Genomic DNA, 21037 nt, shown 5'->3' with positions numbered 1-21037 from the left:
AATGATGGCTTCTGGATGACTTAACAGCAAAGAGTCAGCCCATCACTCTTAGATGCCCCACCTCTGCTAGGTGGAAGGGAAATAAACTTCTGTCTTGCTTGAGGCACTGTCATTGTGGGTCTCAGTGACATGCAGCAAGACCTAGAGTCTAATTAACATGCTCCCTTTCTGTTTCACCAGGTACTGAAGCAACAGCTGGCAGCATTAGTAATGGGGCCCACCCAAACCCTGCTTGTCCCTGGGGGGATTTACACCACTGCACAGAGCTCTAGGCTGTTCCATGCCTCTAGGATTGGTTGTTCCATACCAGCCACAGTTGGTGAAATCCAGTATCAGATGGAGTCATGGGTGCACCACACCAGCTGAGCCCAGGCTTCTTCCTTCTGGACCCATCCTTCATGCTTATTAACCTGTCTAACCTATCCTGCCATGTACTAACCCTGCTTCAAATCCAGCGTGTGTCAAAGATTCTAAGCGGGGGCTTCCCTGGTGGCACAGTGGTTGAGAGTCCACCTGCTGATGCAGGGGACGCTGGTTCGTGCCCAGGTCTGGGAAGATCCCACATGCCGCGGAGCGGCTGGGCCCGTGAGCCATGGCCGCTGAGCCTGCGCATCCAGAGCCTGTGCTCCTCAACAGGAGAGGCCGCAGCAGTGAGAGGCCCGTGTATCGCAAAAAAAAAAAAAAGATTCTAAGCGGTCTTGAGAAGTGTTTTTCTTTTTAAGACACAGAGCTCACAAATATGTTACAATTTCTACACTACCAAGATATATGCAGACCTGCAAAAATACATATACATACTTCTAAAGTGTGTGTAAAGTGATAATGAATAGCAAGACATGAATGTATTATGCTTACTAATGAAAAGAAAAACAATTGCATATAGATATACCATTGTATATGGATATATATACATGTATATAGATATGTATCTATATATATACACACATACTCAAATATTCAAAGTCTGACCATAAAACTGACTTTTTCACAAACATAGATGGCTCAGACATTCCATTAAGCACTGGGTTGAACCCTATGAAATTAGCAATATTCCATCATTTTTTACCCCCTAAATGACAATTTCATAAGATTCAAACCAGTGATTTTTCCCTCCAAAACAGTCACTTCGGGAGGCACATGTTTTGGAATGATTCCAAAAAAATATTCTTTTGGAACTCAAGCCTTTCAAACTGTCAGGAGAACCAGCTGTATATATGAGAAAACTAGACGAGAGGCTCCAATAGCTTAACGGTGAAACAGTAAAGAAAATAAAACACTGGTGGAAAAGGAAAATGGGGAGTGACTAATCAAGGGACATAAAGTTTCAGCTCGATAAAATGATTGCATTCTAGGTGTGCTGTACGACTGAGTGCCTTAGTCAACAATACCGGAAGGTACACCCAAAACTATGCTAAGAAGGTAGATCTCATGTTAAGTATTCTTAGCACCACAAAATACGATTTGAAATTAGCATGAAATAGAAGTTCCATGTAATTGAAAAACATCATTTGCACAGGTCCCCCATGGAGCACAGGATGTACCCAGCACCGCAGGAAGGATGCTCCCCCTCTCACCTTTCAAGGACACCCAGTAGTGCTTCCACTTCCTCCGGGTGGCCGACTCCACCTTCTTGTTCTTCTTGTGCACCAGGAAGTTCTTGACTGCCAGGGCTCCGGCCTTACGCACTGTGCCCTGCGCGGCCGTGAGCAGGATGTCGGACTGGCCCGGGGAGCTCAGGGTACCGCTGCTCTGCTCGTCGCTGTGCGCCGAGCCGGCCTCCTCCAGGCTCTCGCTGTTGGTGGTGCTCATCTCCAGCTCCCGTCGGAAATTCTCGTACACCCCCTGGCGGGCTGCGTCCCCGGTGGAGCTGCTGCCGCTGTCGCTGCCCACAAAGGCGCGGCCGGTGGGGGGTGAGTAGCTGGAGTTGGTGGCATTGGATCGCCGGGACAGGAGGTCCGTGTCGGTGGTGGCTCCTTCGATCCCACTGTCGGCAAACTCGCTACCTTCGCCCGCATTCACATCCTTGGGAGCCGAAAGGGAGAAAAAAGAAGACGTGTGTCATGCAGAGAAGTAACCCAGGGGCTCCCGTCGGTCCAGCCAGGGGCTGTGTAGCTGCAGGCAACCCACAGGGCATCGCTGCTCCCAGCCTCTCCCGGACCAATTATTCCTCACTCCCCTGACCCGCACAAACCCGACTTGCCTGCAGAGAGCAGCTCAGGAAAACCACGAAGCTTCCCCGGTATGAATGTCAACAATTTGGAATGTTCAAGACACATTTTTAAAAAGCAAGCACGATTTCAGAAAACTTATCAATGATCTGACTTAGGTAATTGGCAAATCAGCTATTGAGATGCTCCCACTGCCCTGCTGAGTGAGCTCGGCACCCTCACCCTCATCAGCCTGCCTGGAGTTCCAGAAAATTCTGCTGGCTGATGAGTTATTCCAGATGTAGGGGGTTCCAAGGGATAATGAAGTCTTTACTGATAACTTTTTTTTTTTTAACAAAGGGCCTAGTTAGGGGTCTATTCTATAATCTGGTGACTAAAAAGATAACTAATATGCTACCTCACCCACTCACCCAGCAAGGACCCACAGCCCAGGAGCAGGGAAGAGTCCTCAGGCTCCAATCAGCTTCGCTTCCTGAAAACAAGCAGCTTCTCACTCCACGTTGAGCTAAAAAAAGTCTGTGGGGCTCACAGCTCCAATGCAGGCTCTCCGATTACCTTGCCCTTTCAAAGGTGGGATGCTAGGAGCCCGAAGCAAGCTACTCACCGCCCCTGGGCCAAGTGACAGCTTGGGGCACTGCCAAGATATGGCGGGTATCCATTCCCAGTTTAAAAACATTTGGAACTTCCAAATCACTGCCCCTGCTCGCATGTTGAACATTTCCGGGACAGGCAGATCTGTTCTTAACTCAGAATCTTAATTGCTCTGAAGTGCTAAAGGCATTTCCATAAACAATAATTAAATAATGGTAGTCATCAAGGGAAGATAATGACAGCACAGCTCGACAGGCTCATGGGTAAGAAATTAGACTGGTTTTACTCAAAGGTAGAGAATCGGAATGTGAGTCTGACATAGGAAGAGATGGCAAATTAATATGTGGTTTGGGGGCTTAACCACTTGTTAAGCCTTTAGTCTCATAAATAGTTAATTACGGTTTGAAAATGTTAAAACGACCGGGCTATTGCGATTGCCATATAAATCAATGCTTTGCATTCAAATCTTTTTTTTTTTTTTTTTTGCGGTACGCGGGCCTCTCACTGTTGTGGCCTCTCCCGTTGCGTAGCACAGGCTCTGGACGCACAGGCTCAGCGGCCATGGCTCACGGGCCCAGCCGCTCCACAGCATGTGGGATCCTCCCGGACCGGGGCACGAACCTGTGTCCCCTGCATCGGCAGGCGGACTCTCAACCACTGCACCGCCAGGGAAGCCCTGCGTTCAAATCTTTGATGAGAGGCAATGGCGGGGTAGGCAGAACGAACCAAGCCACATACTAATAGCATCCTGCACGAGGCCCAGACAGGTCTTGTGCCCATGTCTCCGCACATCTCACCTGGTCAATTCTAAGTTAGGGCCCTCAGAGTTCACTTGCATCATGAATAGATCTTAAGTGAGCAACTTAAAATGGGCCAGACATGAAAACAAGCCAAGGAGACACAGAAAGACAAATACTGTATGATTGACTTGTATGCGGAACGTAAAAATGTAAAACTCACAGAACCAGAGGGTAGAATGGTGGTTGCCAGAGGCTGAGGGCCCGGGGAAATGGGGAGACATTGGTTAAGGTTGGTTAAGGTTACAAACTTTTAGTTATTATAATAAGTTCTGGGGATCTGATATACAGCCTGATGACTCTAGTTAATGATACCATGTTGTATCCTTGAAATTTGCTAGGAAAGTAAATTGTAAGTGCTCTCACCACAAAAGAAAGAAAGAGAGAGAGAGATATAGGAAGGAAGGAAGGAAGGAAGGGGTAATTATGTGAGTGATGGATATGTTAATTAACTTGATTTTGGTAATCATTTCACAGTATATACATATATTAAATCATCACATTGTACACCTTCAAAAAACACAGAAACACACAACAAGGAGTACAGTGTGCAAAGGGTAGAAATTTGACAGTGGAAAAACCTGGCAAATACCACCTCGGCCAAGAGCTCAAGGTTAACTGAGTGCGTGGTATATGGGAACCCTTTCTACTAACTTTGCAATGTTTATGTAATTCTAAAGCTGTTCTAAAATAAAAAGTTTATTTTAAAAGAAGAAAAGAAGGGGCTTCCCTGGTGGCGCAGTGGTTGAGAGTCTGCCTGCTAATGCAGGGGACACGGGTTCGAGCCCTGGTCTGAGATCCCACATGCCGCGGAGCAACTGGGCCCGTGAGCCACAACTACTGAGCCTACGGGTCTGGAGCCTGTGCTCCACAACAAGAGAGGCCGCGACGGTGAGAGGCCCGCACACCGCGATGAAGAGTGGCCCCCGCTTGCCACAACTAGAGAAAGCCCTCGCACAGAAACGAAGACCTAACACAGCCAAAAATAAGTAAATTAATTAATTAATTAAAAAACTTTTTTTGAAAAAAAAAGAAAGAAAAGAAAAAACAAAGAGGAGGTAAGAAGGGACATAGTAGCAGGAAGTGGTTAAGCGAGTTTCTAAGGACCAATGACATTTGCAATGGAGTTTAGGTCCCTGGGATGTAAAGGGACTCAAGAGTGTCAGAGAAACCATGGATGCGGCTCAGACGTAGACCCTGTGACTGTTGGTTCTGTCAGTTGGCCATCTGCTGTCCTGCCTGTTAGCTGCCACCAATGGTCATCAAGGACCCAGATCTAGTAGGTCAAAGTCCTCTATACAAACAGGAGAGTGCTGTTACCAACGCACATTTCTCTCTGGCAAGGACATTTACCATACATGTCCCTTTTGATCTAATAAGTAAATCTGGCCATCACTGATTATTCAAGATAACCACGGGTGGTGGGAGAGGCGGAGTTTGTGTGATTCTCACCAACATCTGGATTCATTTTCACATGCCTCAGTCCTTCTCTGGAAGAAGTGACAAAATCAGCTATAAACTCGCCTCAAAAATGAAAAAAAGATGAGCTCCTCCTCTGTAAGACAGGTAAAGATCAGCTACACAGGTATCCTCTCTAGGTCATAAGAGAAAGACTTCAGAACAAAAAGGAGAAATTAATTCCAGGCATTTTGTAATTCCCAGAGCTCTGGAACAGGAAGGAACCTTGCAAACCATCCCCCTGGTGAATGCATGGAGATGCTGAGGCTCAGAAAGTCACAAGTCTGGCAGGTGGTAGACTGGAGGTTGGAGCCCATGCCTCCAACGACCTTTTCCACTCTGACAAGATGGCCCCATGGCTCAGCTGCAGGGAGCACCTGACTGGATCCTGTCTCAAAAGTCAACTCCATGCCTTCCCCTCTGTTTTGCAACAGTGCCCCTTCTAGGTTTTCCCAGCACAACTGAGTGACTGTGCATCTATATGCCTTGACTTTCCCGGCAAAGAGCTCAGACTCGAAAGTGGACGGAAGGAGAAAGAGAAGAAGAAAAAGAAGATGAGGGAAACAGAGGCAGACACTGGACAGGAATGTCTCTTAACAGTCTACTACATCCCCACAAACCATGAACTCCTACAGAATGCCTTGATGTCTCTACCGAAACTAAGAGTTGAGGCCTCAATAGACACTCACCTCTTTGTCAGACTTGAACACGTGCTCATGCCAACTGACACTGCAACCTTGCAATGGCCCAGGCTGCGTGTATTCAACTCTGGGATGACCATTAAACCGAGCAAAGAAGTGATTACTCCAGGTAAGAGACCTAATGGCCCCAGCTGAGCTGGCACACTTTGGGAGCGTAACCACTGGAGAATGCTCCCGATCTGTGATCCAAGCCAGCTCCACCTTGTTTCCACGGTGGTTAAGCAGGCTAAGTGGTACACATCCTCCCACTGATATTGGACCCAGCCTGTCCAGAAACAGATGGTGGCTGCCCAGCTCCGGCCTCTATTTGGTCATGAAGCTTGGGATGTGCCAAATACCCAGAAACCCTTGCTCCAGCATCGTGGGAAATGATGTCCACCCAGCCAGAGGCATTGCTCAACACCTGAATGGTCAACGGGATTCCACATCCCCCTACACCTTGAGTGTGGGAGACAGTCATCTACAGCAGGGCTCCAGATGCCTAAGTGCCACACGAGAATTACAAGTTTATAGGTCTCAGAATCTCTAGAACAAACCAAAGACAGATACACTGATGTAGAGGCACTAGGTTTACACACTGAAAGAGTGCTCCAAGGCTGCATCCTAAATGCCCATCCTTCTCAAATGGCAGGATGCATGCCACTGTGATACGGCTTCCAATAGCTCAGAAGAAAGACAGCATCATTGTGATGCAAACATTCCTGGTGCATCTTTCCAAAGGGTTACTCCTCCTCCTGACCTCCATCTCAAGGACACTTCACACTTGAGAAACCTGACTCTCCCCACACTTAAAAGCCCCTGTCGGGCTTCCCTGGTGGTGCAGTGGTTGAGAGTCCACCTGCCGATGCAGGGGACACGGGTTTGTGCCCCAGTCTGGAAAGATCCACATGCCGCGGAGCGGCTGGGCCCGTGAGCCATGGCCGCTGAGCCTGCATGTCCGGAGCCTGTGCTCTGCAATGGGAGAGGCCACAACAGTGAGAGGCCCGCATACAGCAAAAAAAAAAAAAAAAAAAGCCCCTGTCAACCACCCCACTCTTCCAACAGCAAGAAATCCAGATGATCAACCCCAGGGAAAATTCCCACAGAACCCCAGCAGTCTTTATGGCAAATGCAAGGCATGTTCCTTCTTCTCTAGATAGATGTCTTAGCATACGATCAGTCCTAGAATATTTAACCAAATACCGAAATTTAAAGCAGAAGTCAGAGGAGGTCAAGGGAAATGGTAAGACCCTAGCTAGACAGAGAAAGAACCCCCAACATGGTGCATGATCCAGCCAAAGATTTCCTAAAAATAGCTCAAAATAAACTCCCCATGTCAGAACCACTCCACTGAAGAGGTTTCCAATTATAAACAACATTCATGGAATACAGAAGCTCTTAAATCCCTCTCTCCCTGGACAAGTCCTCCCAAGCCAGATTCTTCGAGCACTCGCCGATTTCCATTCCATTGGCAGTCTCCCAGTATGAATGCATGCACTTTCCCATTGGATGCACAAGTGGCCAGCTGTTGCCCAAAACATTCGACAGCTGCCAGGCAAGAGTTTTCTTTGTCATTTTAGCCAGGTAGCAAATGCTTAAATGAGCTCTGGTACTAAAGTGGAGGCAGCAAGAGGTAAATTCAAAGCCTGTTTTCACTGCCTTGAAAACTGGAGGGTCACCCAGCATGAACATAGGCTAAAGACACATTGTGGCACAGGCTCAAGTTGTTTCAACCGGGGAATTTAGAAAGACTCTGAGGGACAGGTTTGCTGTACTAAAGATGTGTGAACACAATTTTGAAGAGCTAATTAGCCACAAAGTTCAAGGGCCCTGGGACAAGTCAGGGACCAGGAGGGTCAACTGGCAAATTGCAGTTACAAGTCGAATGCAATTAGAAACTGGTATGTTGGTCACTTTGTTTAATTTCCCCGTTGAATCCAGCTTTGCTTCAATACACCTGTATAGAGAAGGTAAATACAGAAGAGAAGAGTTCACAGAATTTCAATGGGGGGGAGGAGATTTTTTTTTTTTTTGGCCATGCCACGAGGCATGCAGGATCTTAATTCCCCAGCCAGGGATAGAACCCGCGCCCCCTGCAGTGGACGTATGGATTCTTAACCACTGGGCCACCTGGGACGTCCCTGGGGGAGGAGATTTTGACCTGCAGAAGCCTTGAATTAGAACAATTTCTGCCTCATTAAATTCTAAAATATTCCCCCTCTGGCTTATCATCTTCATCTTATCCCCCAAATCTAAAGACTCCCCTCTGCCACACATGCACACACATAAGCACTGTCTTTGGTTTCCAACATTCTCTCCTTGGTACGCTCAGTACTATACTATACTATACTCTTAGTATACCCTCCCGTGGTAACCTCAATACAGCAAATGTCATGTCTGGGCAAGTTATTTTGAACCAATCCATGCCTCAGTTTCCTCACCTGTATAATGGGAATAGCAACAGTATTTACTTTGTAAGACACTTTGTAGGATGTGAGATTGAGGTAACACAAGTTTCTAGAACGGTGCCCAGCACACGGTACCTGCACAAGAGTGTTAACTCTAATTACTGTCATGTCCATCCTCAGCCTTATTTACATCTCAGCCCAAGGAGAGAAGACGCTGCCTGACCTCACTTACTAGCTTCCTGCACTAACATGAAAGAATGGGCGTTGCTGAGGAACTTGGGAAAAACAAGGCCTCATGGGAAAAATACAACGCTGGTGCCAGCCAATGTAATCCCCTTGAATTATTTTCACATTCGCAAAACTGCACAATAAACTAAGAAAATGATGTTTCCTATGCTGTAAGTAACAGGCTCTGCTACTGATAATCGCCATTCTTGATTTACAGAAATATTGCAGTATCCATTTGCCATCACTGTAAGGTTTTATTCTTTCCTCTCTCTACACAAATAGCCAGGGCCATTCTGAATTTGATTCTGAAGTTTGTAAACTGTACCTCTCGACCTCCCACTCTTAGCCTCTTTACATGTGTCCCAGCTCCCTTTGAGACATTTTTTTTTTTTTTTTTTTTTTTTTGCGGTACGCGGGCCTCTCACTGTTGTGGCCTCTCCCGTTGTGGAGCACAGGCTCCGGACGCGCAGGCTCAGTGGCCATGGCTCACGGGCCCAGCCGCTCCGCGCACGTGGGATCTTCCCAGACCGGGGCACGAACCCGTGTCCCCTGCATCGGCAGGCGGACTCTCAACCACTGCGCCACCAGGGAAGCCCCCTTTGAGACATTTCTAAAACCCTGTTTCTATTTCCTTCCTCTTTCCTTCCTAAGGCACAATCTCCACGCCCTTTAAAGTTCCCAGCACTCAGTCCCATCCTCTCTAATGACTCAAAATTTCTCTCAATTACAGCTGCTGACGCTCTCACTGCTGCCCCAAAGAGTCTCAGAAGTAAGTTGGCAAATGCTTGAAATGTTGCTTCAGGTAACTCCAGATTGGAGACAGCTCTATGTCTAAGTCCGTGCATCATCTTCTCTCCTTTCATCTGTTTTTCTATGTGCCTGTCTCAAACCCTGTCGTCACCCTTCCCCTCCTCACCACCTCAGGGTATATCACATTCCTAGTCCCTTTTCTTCTTTTCCTAGTGCCACAGCCCTGGTTCAGCCACAGACTCTCTGTTCTAACTACCTTCCTCCCGTCAATCCATCCTGCGTGCCATGGCTGGGTAAGTCTCCCAGGAGCAAGGTGAGGGCTCCTAAGGCTGTCCATCCAGGCCCTCCACTGATGTCCAGCCTTAGCACTGGACCTTCGGATGCACCCAGCCACCAGTGAAACTGAAGAACTCATGCCGGTGTATGCTCCCAACTTTTCTTGCGTCCAGGAATTCCAGGAATACCGATCCTTCAAGGTTCAACTCAAAGTCCCTCTTCCCACAGCTGGAAGCCTTCTCTTTCCCTCCTCCAATCCCCGTGCAGCTTCTCTGCAGTATCCCCTTCCCCCTGCGCCACCGTCCCCAACTCTGTTCCAGCCACATTGGCCTCTTTGTTCTTCCTCAGAGGTGCAGGGCACACTCCCACCTTCCAAATCAATGGCTAATTCCCATCTCGCTTCCAAATCCCTACCCAAGTCTGCCCATCCCGAGGGGCGGGGCCTGACCCAACCACCTGATCCAGAATTGCCGCGCATTCCCCACTGCCCGCTCTTCCTCACCTTGCTCTCTTTTTCCCATAGCATGTCATGTACTTGTTATGCTAACTGTTTGCTGCAGACACACCTCCACTTCACCCCAACTAACTTCGTGAGCTCAGGGATCTCTTCTTGATGCATCCCAAGCACCAAGAATAGCGCCTGGCATGGCGTCGTAGGCACTTCCAAAAAAAAAAAAACCACAAACACTGTTGAACAACTTAACTGCTGTTCATCTTACACCCTCCTCTCCAACCAAGAAAAGCGTTTCTCATGGAACACATTTTAGTTTGATTTAAAGATCTAGTCATTTCCAGGCTCAACTCACGCTCAACTCCAGTTGAAGTCACAAATGAGCCCCAAGTGGAAAGCTTGACTTCGACATCTTCCAGCCATCCGGGTTTATTACGTCTTTTATGGAGACAACCAGAGCTCCCTTACATGTTTTTTCTTTCATCCTTTTAAAAGGAGAGAAAGTGAGAAAGACATATTGGGCTGTTTTATGGCCCAAACTAGATATTCTGTCAACAGGAAGTTCAAAGCACACTGGGCCCCAACACAGAGAGAAAAGCTGGTGGGCGTTTCCGAAGTTCTGGCCCTGCGGATCCGTGGAGACGCTCCCAGGGCTGCACAGCAGGCTGGCTGGGAGGCCTCCAAGCTCCCACTCCCAGCCCTTTATCCTCCTCAGTTATGCTGGGAAACCAGCAATGACATATTACGGTGGGACACGACTTACACTGAGGGACACAGAGGCTCCTCTCCTCACGGACTAAACTAAGAATGTGATTTTCAAAGGCTTGGACCTCCCCAACCTATATTAGCATAAATACACAGCTCTCCAAGTGAGGACCAGGGATCCTTAAATAATTTCAGGGGGTCCCTAAGGTCCTCCCTTTACCACCTATCTGTTCGAAGCCAGGCTTGCCTCATATAGTCCAACCAAAACAGCATGTCGCAAGAGAATGAATGCAGAAGCAGATATGAGACTCTAGTGTCTTCTGATAAGCCAGAAATTGTAGAGAGTTGCGAAAATACAAAACAGTGCCCTTCTCCTGGCTTTTTTTTTTGATTTTAGAAAATAAAATTTTAAAAATAAAGTTACTTATATGAACATGTAATGGTTTATTGCTGCTATTTTAAGATGAATTAACAAGTTTTTTTTACATTTCTGTTTCAATTTCTAATGTGATAAATATTTATAGATATAACCCACCCGAACAGAAGCCCTTTGGAGTCTGTAACACTTTTTAAGAGTACAAAGGAGTCTGAGAACTGCTGATATAAGCCATCTCTCAGCTACCTTCTCACCCTCCCACTCCTCAGAAAAAGATCTTGGCAAAGAAAAGGGATATTCTTGTTGAAATGGATGGGCTGTTGTTCAAAATAAATATCTCATTGCTTAACTTACGTGGCAGAAAAAGCAAAATCAAAACGAAGGCAAAAAAGAAGCATCAAACAGGAGCAGTGAAAGAAGAGAGTTTTTTTTTAAATGGACTTTATATGAAAATATTTTGTTTCACGAAGAATTAACCTAAGGTTCTTCAAACGTATGGATACCAAGGGGGAAGGGAATGGGGTGGGAGGAATTGGGAGATTGGGATCGATACATATACACTATTGATACTATGTATAAAATAGACAACTGAGGGGAACACACATAACATCCCCTCCCTTTTGGATTTCCCTCCCGTTTAGGACACCACAGTGCATTAAGTGGAGTTAATGCACTTAATGCACTGTGGTGTCCTAAATGGGAGGGAAATCCAAAAGGGAGGGGATGTTATGTATATGTATGGCTGATTCATTTTGCTGTGCAAATAGAAGCTAACACAACATTGTAAAGCAACTATACTCCAATAAAAATTAGTTTAAAAAAAGAATTAACCTGAGGTTCTTAACCAGAAGCTTCTCGATGGACCTTGGAGGACCCATGGATCCCCTGAAATGATATGCAAAAGGGTGGTCTCTTGTGTTGATCCCAAAAGATCCAAATTTTTCATCTGATTCACAAAGGAATCTGTGACCAAAGGTTAGGAATCTCTTGGCTGGTGATGTCAGTTCTCAGCTCAGGGAACATATTTATCCCTGAACCATTTAAACTAAGTGTAAAACAAAACAAAATTTTAAAAATCAACACAACTTTTATAGGAACTCAAGATCTTCTGATCATGCTGCACCCTTTATCTTGCTGAAATCACCAATCCTATTAACTTGCTTATCCAAGCAAGAAAGTCATCAGGGATAGAGCCTTCTAAAGTCATCTTTGGCATTTCTCCAAAAAAGACATACAGATGGCCACCAGGTACATGAAAAGATGCTCAACATTGCTAATTATTAGAGAAATGCAAATCAAAACTGCGATGAGGTATATCACCTCACACCAGTCAGAATGGCCATCATTAAAATGTCTACAAGTAACGAATGCCGGAGAGGGTGTGGTGAAAAGGGAACGCTAATACACTGTTGGTGGGAATGTAAGTGGTGTGGCCACTATGGAGAACAGCATGGAGTTTCCTCAAAAAACTAAAAATAGAGCTACCATATGATCCAGCAATCCAACTCCTGGGCATATATATGCAGACAAAACTATAATTCAAAAAGATACATGCACCCCTATGTTCACAGCAGCACTATTCACAATAGCCAAGACATGGAAACAACCTAAATGTCCATCGACAGATGAATGGATAAAGAAGACGTGGTACATACATACAATGGAATACTACTCAGCCATAAAAAATAATAATAATGCCATTTGCAGCAACATAGATGGAACTAGAGATTATCATACTAAGTGAAGTAAGTCAGACAAAGACAATACCATACGATATCACTTACGTATGGAATCTAAAATATGACACAAATGAACTTATCTATGGAACAGAAATAGACTCAGACGTAGAGAACAGACTTGTTGCCGAGGGGAAGGTGGCGAGGAGATGGAGTGGGAGGTTGGGATTAGCAGACGCAAATTATTATACATAGAATGAATAAACAACAAGGTCCTACTGTGTGGCATAGGGAACTACATCCGATATCCTGTGATAAACCATAATGGAAAAGAACGTGAAAAAGAATGTATATATATGTATAACTGAATCACTTTGCTGTACAGCAGCAGAAGTTAACACAACATTGTAAATCAACTATACTTCAATTAAAAAAATACAAATAAAAAATAAAGTCGCCTTTGGTCATCTCTCTCAGGGACCTCTGTTTCGGGCCACGGTAGTGGACAGTTACTATTTTCTTTTCAGCCCACCACCCTGTTTGGCTTCTGAACCAGAACTGGGGCGTTTTGATGTTAAAATCTGAGGGCACGTGAGCTGAAACCTGTTTGAACATGGGGAGCCAGTGTGGTGTGGGTTTGCTTCTGAAGAAAGGACCCTGGTCTGTGGGTCAGAAGACCTGGACTTCAATCCAGTCGTGAGACCCTGTCACCTAATCTCCTTAGGTTGACTTCCTCCCCTGAAAAGCAATGGGAGAGCTTGCAACTCGCAATCAGGCTGAAATGAACCCCCGCAGAGGTGCTCAGGGGCCAGGAGCTCTGTCTTCTGTCAATCCCACTCCATATACCACGGCGTGAAGAGGGTGTCAGAAGCTGGACCAGCACACAAACCTTAGCACCAGCGCCACGTCCCCGTGAGGAGCTCTGAGGGGGCCCCCCTGCTCCCTCCCAAGGTGGCGGCCCCCTGAGACATCCTCAGCACAGCTGTTCACATTCTTTCATTTCCCAAGTGGATGAATGAAGCCCTCCTCAGGCGACATGCAGGACAGCTCCAAGCCAAAGCTTCCCTTTCAAACACAGAACCTGGCTCAAGGACACTCCATTGAATGGCAGTTTCCTCTCTCCACCTCACCCGCTGATAGTCTTAGAGACACAAGAGAGCTGAACTCTACACAATTAAACCAAATTTTACCATCATAACTCATAACCACTATTTACGGAGCATCTAATACATGCAAGATATTGTGCCAGGAGTTTTACATTCATTCCCGCATGGAACCCTCATTCAAGAGACACTGAGGGGCTTCCCTGGTGGCGCAGTGGTTGAGAGTCCGCCTGCCGATGCAGGGGACACGGGTTCGTGCCCCGATCCCGGAGGATCCCACATGCCGCGGAGCGGCTGGGCCCGCGAGCCATGGCCGCGGACCCTGTGTGTCCGGAGCCTGTGCTCCGCAACGGGAGAGGCCACAGCAGTGAGAGGCCCGCGTACAGCAAAAAAAAAAAAAGAGACACTGAGATCCTTCTAGGTTACACAGCCAACAGGTAACAGGGTTCAAACTTACAAGCTCAGACCTGCTGGACTCCAGAACCTCTTCTTTGCCTAACACCAGGCTGCCCCTTCCTCTGTCCATTAACCATGGAAACACTGAGAGTAAAGTTCAGGCCAAAATACCAATGAGGCATTCACTGAATCAAGGGGCAAGCTACTTGGGATTTTACAGAAGTCAGTACAAATAAACTCCACTTTCAGTAGCCTGGGTAAATCCTCCCAACAAATGAGTAGCAGACTGACTCACAAGATAAAACTTGTATGCAGGAGGTACACGACATGTACTCAAGTATATTGAATTGGACAAATATAATTTCTCAGCACTTACTGTGTGGCAGACACATTTTTTGATCATTTTCAAATAAAAAGATGTTGTTCATGTTAGTTCAGATAAAACATATTGTCTCTCAGGCTCAGCGGCCATGACCTTGGCCAAATGCCTGCCAGGAGCTCTTTTCTGGAGAGTAAAACTGCTGACAAGACTATTACAGATTCAACCACAACACCAGAGCAGATGAGGAGGCTTTAATATCTACGATCCAAACATGCTGGAGAGGGCCCCTGGGTCAGAAACTTTTACCAACAAAAAAAAAAAGAAAAAAAAGAATTCTTTTCAAGGAAGCCTCCACACCCACTGCCTCTTAAAATACACTGTTTGGAACATAGTGGGTTCTCAAGAAATTGCGCTGGATGAACATGCCAAACTTAGACTAGGAAGTGTGGGTGGATGGACAGTGTTGTGCATAATTCTGGGGTTTGTTTCAAGTCATTAAAGATCCTCACTCAACACGTAAAGTCGATACAAAAATAAGACTTCCGTTCACTTTATACACTCGGCAAAAGGCTTCCATGCGTGGAATCCCACTTAGTTCTCCTAATGGCTCTGTCAGAGGCTGGTGTCGCTCACCCAGGTCAGAGAAGGAGCCAGGGATGGAGTGACTTGCCCAAGGTCACCGTTTAGTGAGGAGTGAGCCGGGACGCAATGTCCTTCTTAGGATTCCTAGTCCGTTGCACTTTGCGTTACATTAAGCTACCACAGTGCTTTATGAGACGCCACATTGAGATGATCTCACTTTCATATACTAACAATTTTAGAAGGCGACAAGCCAAAGAATGGAAATGTCGTACAACAGTTACACATGAGAACTTTAAGTGATACGGCTCTGCCCCTCTTCTGGGGGTGGCCATGACTCAAAGGCTCACAGCCCCATCAGTGGGGAATGGGGGGAAGCAGAGGTCCGACTGTCCCCCCGTGTTGGAGACCTGGAGATAGGGAGCCAGAATACCACCTGGCACCCCGTCAAATCTTACACAGAATGTGCGCTAACTTAGCATTGTTCCAGGTAAAAGTGACAGTCACAGGTGAGGTTCCTTTTAAATGCTGAGGGCCAGGAGACCATTTCTTCCAATCAGGTCTGCAGTGCCAATCTGGCGATGCCTTCAGGACAGAGACTGCAGTGCCTTTCAGGTGGCCCTTTAATAGGGCACCTATCTCACCTGCGTCCCAACCTGTCAAGTTGCCAGCGTAGGAAGAGCCCGGCCAGGGTAGCCAGAGGGACCACAGTGGGGTAATTCAGTCGTTTCTATCATCATAATCTCGCTTCAGAAGAGAGATGGATAAAAATTCAAGGAGTGCATCTAGATGCAACATTCACACTCACCTTCTCAAACCTCAGAATCAGCCTTTTTAATAATTTTGTTTCTAACACAAAGTTTGATATAAACATAAAACTACCTTGAGTCCTCAACTCATACAACACTACTAATAATGAAAATTACAACAACTTACAGATTGTCCCTTATGGGTAGCTTCTAAAGTACCAAGCGCTGGCCTTCACGTTCCATTTTCTCAGAAACTTTATTATTATTCCCATTTGACAGATGAAGAAATTAAGGCTTCCAGAGACTTAAAAATTGTGCCCAGGGCTTCCCTGGTGGCGCAGTGGTTGAGAATCTGCCTGCCAATGTGGGGGACACGGGTTCGAGCCCTGGTCTGGGAAGATCCCACATGCCGCGGAGCAACTAGGCCCGTGAGCCACAACTACTGAGCCCGTGCGTCTGGAACCTGTGCTCCGCAACAACAGAAGCCTCGATAGTGAGAGGCCCGCGCACCGCGATGAAGAGTGGCCCCCGCTCGGCCCAACTAGAGAAAGCCCTCGCACAGAAACGAAGACCCAACACAGCCAAAAATAAATAAATAAATAAATGGAAAAAAAAATTGTGCCCAAAGTTACTCAGGTAAGAAGAGGTGGAGCCAGGATACCTGGCTTGGACACCATCAGCAAAACTTGTCCTTCAGTGGATGACTGGGGGCTGTGGGGGGAGTGTCATATACATACAGTGGAATATTATTCAGCCTTAAAAAGGAAGGAGCTGCTGACATATACTACAACGTGTGAACCTTCAGGATATCAACCTAAGTGAAATAAGCCTGTCACCATAAGACAAATACTACATGATTCCACTCTTACAAGGTCTCTAGAGCCAAGTTCACTGAGACAGAAAGTAGAACGGTGGTTGCCAGGGGCTGGGGAAAGGGGGAAACAGAGAACTATTGTTTAATGGGGACAGAATTGCCAGTTCTACAAGATGAAAAGAGCTCTGAAATTGAAGGGTACACAACAGTGTGAATGTACTTAATACCCCTCAACCATACACTTAAAAATGCCAAGGTGGTAAATGTGATGTGTACTTTTACCACAATTTAAAATATCTTTTAGACTTCCTTGGTGGTCCAGTGGGTAAGACTCCGCACTCCCAGTGCAGGGGGCCCAGGTTCGATCCCTGGTGGCTGAACTAGATCCTGCATGCATGCTGCAACTAAGATCCAGCGCAGCCTAAACAAATAATTTAAAATATCTTTTAGGGCCTCCCCGGTGGCGCAGTGGTTAAGAGTCCGCCTGCCGATGCAGGGGATACGGGTTCGTGCCCCGGTCTGGGAGGATCCCATATGCCGCGGAGCGGCTGGGCCCGTGAGCCATGGCCGCTGGGCCTGCGCATCCGGAGCCTGTGCTCCGCAACGGGAGAGGCCACAACAGTGAGAGGCCCGCATACCGCAAAAGGAAAAAAAAAAAAAAATCTTTTAAAAAAGAAGAGGAAAAGGTCAAACACAGACTCCTTTAACCTATATCAACCCAGAGGAAGATATAGTAAATTTCAATTATTCTAATATAGAAATCTACAGTGGTTAAAAAAACCAAAAAACAAAAAAACTGTATCCGCAGACGACTTGTATACGGGGATTTAAAATTCCAAAATAAAATTTGAAACCTGAGATTTTGAATACTTAAAAACAAAACAAAACAAAACAGAACAAAAAAACTTGCTCTTGGGCAGGAACACAGACAATCTAGTGCCAATTTCCTTTGCCCTCCTCCCCAGGTTCCCCACCATCTGCCCATTATATTTAGACACCCTTCCCAAGAGAACTGAGCCTCAAAATAACCCTTGAAATAACTTTGACTTGCACTGAAGCAAGACCAGAAGGTGAGCACCATCCGATGCTGGCCAGGTCAAAGCACACCTGCTGTTTTCCAGCTGACCTCAGTGGTATTCGCTGGTCACCCTGGTGGCCAATACACCTTTCAAGGCAAATGGGCCCAATCTGGATTCCGGATCTGAAGCACCATCCTGCAAACTACCAACCCATCCTCAACACAAGCCAGGACTCCCAGCACTCCACTACAGGGAACTGCAGGACCAGGAAAGGATGGAGGCATGCAGGATTACCTGACACGTTATTATCTCCACGTTAATTATCATTCCTAATTAAGGTAACGGGTCTTCCTTTCATAAGTAACATGTTTTCAATCTTTGAAGAATGTTTTCACACCCACTCTTTCATGCCCTGGACCCCCGAAGCAGGTGAGTCGGGCATCTTTACCCCACTGTTCAGAAGAGCAACTAGAAGTCAGGGTTTGCCCAAGGTCAAAAACGAGTTGGCTGCAGCGTAGAACTGGAACCCACCCATGTTATTCCTTCTGCAACACCTCCCTCCAGAGAGAGGGCTGGCTAGCCTTGCAAGGAACAGGAAATTGAAATGGCTCCTGGTAAGGCAGTCAGCCTGCCAACCTCTGAGAGAAGCTGACAAATGACCAGAGCCCGCCCTGAATTAAAAACACCTCCTCCAACGAGCGGCCGACTAACCTCTTCCCACCTGCGGCGCTGAAGAAATAAGTTCCCAGAGTCCACACCCTAGCATCCCCATCTGTCCACGGATAGAACCACGTTAGGAAGGAAGCTCGGAAGAAGTGAGATGCTGTTGAAGAGCTCAGTTGGAGAGGCAGCTTCCCAATGTGAACTTAGCAGCTTTATTCCCACTCTCCTCACATCCCCGACACACATCTACGCTTACTCCTTAATCCCCACCCCTTCACCACAGAACTGCAAGAGGGGCGAAGCAGAAGAGTGCTGCATCTCCAGAGAAACGGCATCGCCTGCAGCACCCACCAGGCAAACATGGTAAAACCCGGCTAAAAGATGGGAATCGTGGAAGAGCAAAATCATGCACTTAAAGTCATGCATCATTTCCAAAATATTGAAACAGATTCCAGTCACTTTACCTGAGTTGTTTTTGCTCTTCTGCCTTGCATGCTGTTGTTATGGCTCATTTGTGGGTTGGTGGCACCTTCCGAAAGACAGTGAGATTTCCTACAGGGAAGTGTGTTATAATTACTGTACGGAAGAGCCTCTTCGGCAGCAGCGGGTGGCATCTTATGGTTAGCGAGATCAGGAATATCAGACACCAAATTCCGACAGTAGCCTGCAAATCTGCCCCTCCGCCCCCCGTCTGCCGTCACCCCGGAGGTTTTCTGGGGAGCGTACAAGTCCCCCAGTGAATTGGCACGTTGACAGGTACTCAGCTGCCGTGGACTCGCCGGGGCTTCCATCCCCCGAGTCTCCTCGCAATCTTTCTCTTCGGCAGAACCCAAGATCTCTTCGTTGCTTGTTAAATGTTCTTGGCTCAGATCAGAGAGTGAGAATTCCAGGCTGTCCTCCCGCCAGATGTCTGCAGATTTGGAGCGTTTCTTCTTAAAGCTCGCCGTCTCCGTGAAAGTGGGCCCATCGGATGTATAGGGATGATGCCTCCTGCCTCCCTCCGCCAAGTACGTAGCGTCATCCCCGTAAAGCCTGCTCTCCTCCGAGTCTGGCATGCTCTGCACAGAGGCTGCTGTGAGGACAATGCTGCTGCCTACACTGGGGCTGACGGAAGAATCCGTGTAAGACACGGGTCTCAAGCCCATATCCACTCGGTCCACCCAAATGGGGCTCCCGAAGTCCTCCAGGGTGCCTTCTTGGGAGAAGGGCTCCAAGCCATTTTCGGCCAGGGACTGGGGGATGCTGGGAGTGCTGCTGGATCGGGTGGTCACTTCAGAGGTCCTGTGGATCACCTTCCCCGAGGAGGCGTGCCTGGTCCGCCGCGCCTTGTGCGACAGGCGCAGGGAGCGCGACGTGTGTTTGCGCCCCAGGCTCGCATGCTTTTCTCCATAAAACTCATGCACTACATTTTGACTTTCTGCGTTTCCCATGGCTTTATGGTCTGTAGCAAAGAAAAAAAAAAAAAAAAGGAGGGGATCATTGAGTCATCCAATGGGTATAGGCAGTTAACAGGAAGAGTTCAGCACACAGGGAGGGCAGCCAGCTTGGCAGATAACAGCACACCTATGTGCACCTGGCAGGTACTTGGACTCTTACGTGGTAGCAGGTGAGAACTAACATCATGTACTGAGATTACTCCTGCGGAGATATGAAATAAGAACATAAATAAGATCATTAGAGAATTACACTTGTCTCTGCCCGCAGGGTAGCTGCCCACCGGGCACAGCACAGGGTCGCTTTCATAGAGCTGGCAACCATTTTCTTCTACTTAAACTCTACAGGTGTATATTTAAAGCTCTATGCCTATCCACAAACTAAAAACTCTGAAAAGTACAAACCAAGGTGTCTGCCAAATGAGTAACTTTCTGTTTGAAATTACACATTTCAAAAAACCAAGCAAAACTCAGAGGTGCGTTGGATAACCTCCCTCTCTCCCAATGGTTTTCTGTTTCATTCTGACTCCATCTACACTTCAAAATCAATCAAAAATGGAAAAGCTCAAGATGTAAAGTCCAGTCAACTCTTCCTAATAAATCGAAGTCAAGAAGGAAAAAGGTTTTTACCTTAATTCCACAGCATTCTGAAAACCCTGATTGGGAGGTTCGGGTAGGGGCTGTGAAGTGGGATAGGGAGAGGGAGATGGGCAAAATGAAATAGGAACCCCACTCTCTGCTTAGCAGCCAACTAATGGGTTTATTTCTGGGAGCAAATCCAACCTGAGAACATTAATCTGGTACAGAGTGCCCTGCAAACAGAAATTCACATGATGAAATCACTAAATATCATTCAGCCTTTTGGGGCTACCCAGGTTAATTCAACTCCTTCCTTAACATTTTTCCAGTCTCTCTCATTGGTCTGAGGACTGTTACCCAGAGTGGAAAATAGAAAAATCCTCAAAGTTCAACAAGTGTGACTCTATTTCGCCTTATTCTCCTTGCTCAGCAATGAGGTTTCTCTAGACTAGTTAAGTTGTATACACTTAAGATACACACATGAAAATGGCCAGAGAGGAAAGAAGAAAAACAGAGTAGCTGGGCACATCTCTGAGCTGATTCTTCCAATCATCTACATAGTCGTTCATTCAGAAAATACATACTGAGCACCTACCACATTCTAGAAGTCAGAGATACAGCAGACAACAAAAGGCACACATTCCCCATGCTCATGAAACTTACATTCTAGCCAGGGAAGGGATACAATAAACAAAAAAGTGAAAGGTACCAGAGGAAAACAGGAACAAATTTATTGTAACCATTACAGTTTGAAACACCCTGAGACATAATATACATTCACATTGATCCAGAACCACTCTATAATCCCACTGTTCA

At 46.7% G+C, this 21037-nt stretch overlaps 1 protein-coding gene across 3 annotated transcripts in view; it reads right to left on the bottom strand.

The window, feature by feature from the left end:
• Positions 1-19639, bottom strand: part of TIAM1 (TIAM Rac1 associated GEF 1) — a 138357-nt gene extending 118718 nt beyond the window's left edge. For all 3 annotated transcript variants that reach the window (XM_060099758.1, XM_060099760.1, XM_060099759.1), the window contains exons 1-2: positions 18674-19639; positions 1575-2022 (exon numbers count right to left, since the gene is read on the bottom strand). In XM_060099758.1, coding sequence (XP_059955741.1) covers positions 1575-2022; positions 18674-19639 — 1414 coding nt within the window. The remainder of the gene's footprint in view (positions 1-1574; positions 2023-18673) is intronic.
• Positions 19640-21037: the final 1398 nt, after the last annotated feature.

The sequence above is a fragment of the Mesoplodon densirostris genome, chromosome 5, assembly GCF_025265405.1.
Source record: "Mesoplodon densirostris isolate mMesDen1 chromosome 5, mMesDen1 primary haplotype, whole genome shotgun sequence".
Taxonomy (NCBI): Eukaryota; Metazoa; Chordata; class Mammalia; order Artiodactyla; family Ziphiidae; genus Mesoplodon; species Mesoplodon densirostris.
This window is presented reverse-complemented; position numbering and strand designations above follow the sequence as displayed.